Source organism: Pseudorca crassidens, chromosome 2 (assembly GCF_039906515.1).
Source record: "Pseudorca crassidens isolate mPseCra1 chromosome 2, mPseCra1.hap1, whole genome shotgun sequence".
NCBI lineage: Eukaryota > Metazoa > Chordata > Mammalia > Artiodactyla > Delphinidae > Pseudorca > Pseudorca crassidens.
Window position 1 is genome coordinate 150,071,688 of NC_090297.1, and position 4,412 is coordinate 150,076,099.

General features: G+C 51.8%; 1 protein-coding gene across 1 annotated transcript; it reads right to left on the reverse strand.

The window, feature by feature from the left end:
• RHEX (regulator of hemoglobinization and erythroid cell expansion) lies at positions 1 to 4,103 on the reverse strand. Its single transcript, XM_067711133.1, has 5 exons — positions 4,048 to 4,103; positions 3,437 to 3,537; positions 2,243 to 2,386; positions 876 to 937; positions 1 to 385 (listed from the first exon to the last, which is right to left on the reverse strand). Exons 1-5 carry the CDS (start codon positions 4,101 to 4,103, stop codon positions 185 to 187), a joined length of 564 nt encoding a protein of 187 aa, XP_067567234.1. The 3' UTR covers positions 1 to 184.
• Between the last annotated feature and the right edge of the window lie 309 nt (positions 4,104 to 4,412).

Here is a 4,412-nt window from a genome sequence, read left to right on the forward strand (position 1 = left end):
CTGATATGCGCCAGTGTTTTCATACTTAACCTGGAAGTTCTTCCTAATCCGAATATTCCTTGCTGACATACAGGCATACTTTTTCTCCTATTTTCTTGTCAAAAAAAATAACCAAACACTAGTCCGCCTACAAAATAAGTGCAAGAATGCATAAGGAACTACGCCCCATTAAAAAGCCTAGAATTCACATGGCCACTTGGCTGTATTCCACTGGCTCAAAGACACCAGTGTTCACAAAAGTCCAGAAACCAGGCTTGTGGCTTTTTGGTTTGACATTGACATAATCTGTGGCTTCCTTTATGTTCTCATAGTCCAGGACAGAGTCATTTCTTCGTCTTCCAGGAGCTGAAAAGTCCACTTGTGTGTAGTTCACATCCTTGGTGGCCTTAGGGGAAAAAAGCAAAGAAATTTGGTCAAGATTCCTACCATGTTTGGAGGAGGTACTCAACTCTCACTCAAAGAGGCTCGCCCTAGGCTGGATGGGAAAGAACCTGGGTCCCAGGTAGCTGTGTCTGAGAGCTGGGTCAGGGCAATGAGGAATATTGCTCCTTGTGCCTGTGGGAATGAATGAGTTTAAGGAAGAAAGACGTGGAGACTTAATCCAAGTGAGGTCAGGACTCAGAGTGGACCTTGATCAGTGACTGGGACATGGGAGAAAGGGGTTTCCCGTTAGCACCTTCATTTTTATAGCTCACTCAGACCCACTTTGTTTTGATGCTCTGTGCTGATACGGGCCTGGGAATGAAAGCCCAACCACCCTCACCTAAAGATGATGTAATGCCTCCAGAAGCACCTCCTTCCTTACTCCCGTCTCTGGAGCCACGGTGACCCCAGACTGCATATGGAGGGCTCGGATCATTGGGAGTGTCCATTACCTGGTGGGTGGGAGGTGAGCTGTCTGAGCTGTCGGAGCTGTCTGAGGACGTGTCACTGTCATCTAGGGTGAAATAGAAACTGTTCTTCTTCTAAAGAAAGCCAAAGGGTGTAAAGAGAGGATAGAGGCAATGGAAGGGAGAATGAGATGAAGACAGAGACAGAACGAGGAACTCAAAGAGGAGTGGGGGAGAGAGATACAGAGCCCCCCAAAGAGGAAAAAGGAATAGAACAGAGAAAGAGGTGAGCCTCCCAAAATAATCAGGAACATGTCCAAGAGTCCAGGCACTGCTGCTTTGTCCAGCTCCACCTAAAAGTAATACCAAGCGCACCAGGCTGGACTGTGCTTGGGAAGGGCTATCTGCTGGAAGGGGAGTAGGCGGGGCATGCTGAGCCGCTGTGGCCCAAGGCAAAGAGCTCTGGCCCCAGAAATCACAGGCACAGCTTCTAATCTAAACCTGTCACTAACGCCAGGTAGGTTACATTCCTTTTTGTGCCCTGGTCTTGTCCCCTGTAACACAGAAGGCTGGACGATGATCTCTGAGGTCCCTGCCAACCATGGAGTCTTTGATTCTGACCAGGCTTCAGGGAAGCATCAGGATCAGGGGTTGTGGCGAGGCCCATGCCTCTCCCCTTCCATTGAGACCATGAGTTCATGCAAATGGCATCTTCCGATTCCCACATGCATTGAGGCCTTATCTTGGTGGTGAGGAAGGCTGACAACCAGATTTCTCCAACTGAAAAGATAAAATTTAGAAGGACGGAGCAAACTCAAATCAACCAAAAGATGAAGCAGTGGAAAGAGCAATCTCTGGTGAGTGACTCTCTTGCTGTGGAAGCGGCAGTTTCCACTATGTGAATAGTGACCTGGTGGGTCTCCCAAGCTGAAAGAGAGAGAAAACGAGAACGTGATGTCCCTGTTGGTTCACTTGCCAGAGGGGGATAGAGATGTGAGCCATCACCAAGACTCAGATTTATTAAAGTGCCCAGATGCCATGGCTGGGGGCAGACAGAGGCAGTTGAAATCTCGGCTCCACCACTAACGGGCAGGCAGAAGAAGAGATGCCATAGTATCACAAAGACAGGAGCAGAGACAGCCCCCGGTCCTCCACGGCAGCCGTTCACACATGACCAAAGCTAGAGAAGAACTTAGACCCACACAAACCCAATGCAATCTGCCCCACTGGATAGGATGAACAACCTTCTGAAAATGGGGGCCTGGCTTGGCCTGTACTGGGGAGGGTGTGAGGAATCCTCGGGCTAGTGGTTTGGGTAGGACAGACTAGGGCTGCTGCAGGGAGGCTCCCCGGGAGTCCAGACAGAGCAGAATAAGCTTTGTGACACGTTCTCCCCCCACCCCTGTACTCACGTGGGTAACGGGGCTTAGGCACGGGTGTGCTTCTCTCTTCCCTAGGCTCCTTCGTCTTCTTGGCAGCAGGCGGGCAGCAGTGGGCAGGGCTGGGCCTGGGGACCTTGTGCTTGGCCCTTTTCAGTATCCGCTCATTCTCCTTAGCTAGAAGGGACAGGGCAAGAGTCAAAAGTGAAAGTTCGCTAGGTCAGGCTCATCCTATCCGTGAGCACAGCTCTCATTAGAGAAAATTGACAGAGGGATCTCCTCAAACCTCAGCACTCCTCTGCTCAGAACCCTGCAATGCCCCTCGCCTCACTTGGAGTAAAATCCAAAGTCCCAGCCTGAAGGCCCTCTGGGCCTCACTCCTCCTTCCTCTCCCTGCCCCACCTCAGCTCCAGCCACCCAGCCCCTTTGCTTCTGCTGTTATGAACAAACTCCTGGCTTATGGCCTTTGTAGGTGTGGCTCACTTCCTCACTTCCCTCAGGGTTAGACTCAAGTGTCAGCATCTCAGGGATGCTGACCCCCATCCAATTCATAGCTCCTTGCCTTGCTTCATTTTTTTTCTCCCTAGCACTTACCGTAACCTAACACACATTTTACTTGTCCACTGTCTGTGTTACCCATAGAATGTAAGGTCCATAAGTGCAGGGATTTTTATTTTGTTCCCTGTTGTATTGAATGAATGATTGACTAGAGTAGCTTAGACATACACCATCTTGCCCAATCCCTTGTCTTAGAACAACCAAAGCAGTTTTATTTTCCTTAATTGTAATGTCTTCCCTGGACCGAGCTTCCTACTTTCCTACTGCAAATCAGCTCAGGAATTTAAGCTAATTTCTTAGTCTAACCATACCATTCGCCCTTCTGTTGTAATTCAAGGCCATTTCTTCACATTAAGTCCCTTGGCAGGGATGAAGGAAATTCACCAGGCTCAGGTTAAGTGAGCGCACCCTCAGGAGCATCGCAGCAGCTTGTCTCTAGGCAGAAGCTTGTCTGGGCAGTGGAAAGACTCTGAGCCATCATTCCCAACCGCAGATAGGTTGGGTCAGGGTGGGGATTACCAGCTTAGACGTTGGTGGGGTGAAGGGGCATCTGGCCAGGGATTCCTCAAGTAGCGATATTCGGGGGCTCCAAAGGGGGCTCATCTTGCTGCAGGCTCGGGAGTGGTCCCTGAGGGGAACCGGGAGGGAAGAGGATGTTGAGCCAGTTACCCATGTGCCTGCTGAGCAGGTAGTTGACGGCTGCGAGGAGGCAGGCCTGCAGTACCAGAGACACCGCTGCGATCACTATTCCGTGCCAGACCTTCATTTCTCTGTTGGGAAACGAGGAAATCAGGTTAGAGGTTGCAGAGGTACCGAGATGGCTGCAAACCCATCCCTGCCCCAAGCCAGAGGCAGCCTGCGGGTGTTGCTGTGCGTCTTGGGTCTCTTCCCTCTCAAATGGGAAGGCTTTAGGGGCCGGGGAGGGTGATGTGCACACTTAGAAGCTGGCTACATCCATCAGCCTGATGGGAACCTGGGCTGGCTCTTCCCGGGCCACTCACTCCGTCAGCATGACAAGTTCCTCGCAGGGCTGTCACAGGTCACGAGAGGGGCTTGGGCTCTCTCAGGGGCAGCAGGAAGAGACGTGGATGGAACCACTGGGGGTACCTCGTGTCCAGGCAGCACCAAGAGCGGGACTGCCCTGGAGACCCACGGAGGCGAGGCAGTGGGTCAGGACTCCTGGGCAGTCTTGGCTGCTAGAGGGTCGTTTGCTTTCCTCTCCCCAGATTCCAGTTTTTGAATCTACAAAATAGGCAGTAACAATATTAGCACCTGCCAACCGGTGGGTACTTGCTCGCTGCCCGCCACAGGGTTGAGCCCCCGGCACACCCGCCATCCTACCTGATTCGCACAATCCCGTGACCTAGATGTCACTACCCTCCTTTTATAAGGAGCAATGTGAGGTCTAGAGGGCTGAGGGAGGAGTCTGAAGCCATACAGCCAGGCCTGGATTTGAGCTCTACATCCAAGCCTACACCTCCAACCATTCATCTCTGCTCCGGGAGCCTTACCTGCTGCTGGAAGCACAAAGGGGTCTAACAGGAGCAAACACACTGAGGGAGATTCTGTGAAGAAGCCCAGTGTCACACACACACACATGCACACACATTCACCCACACCCTCCGTGCCTTCATTGGGCTTTAGG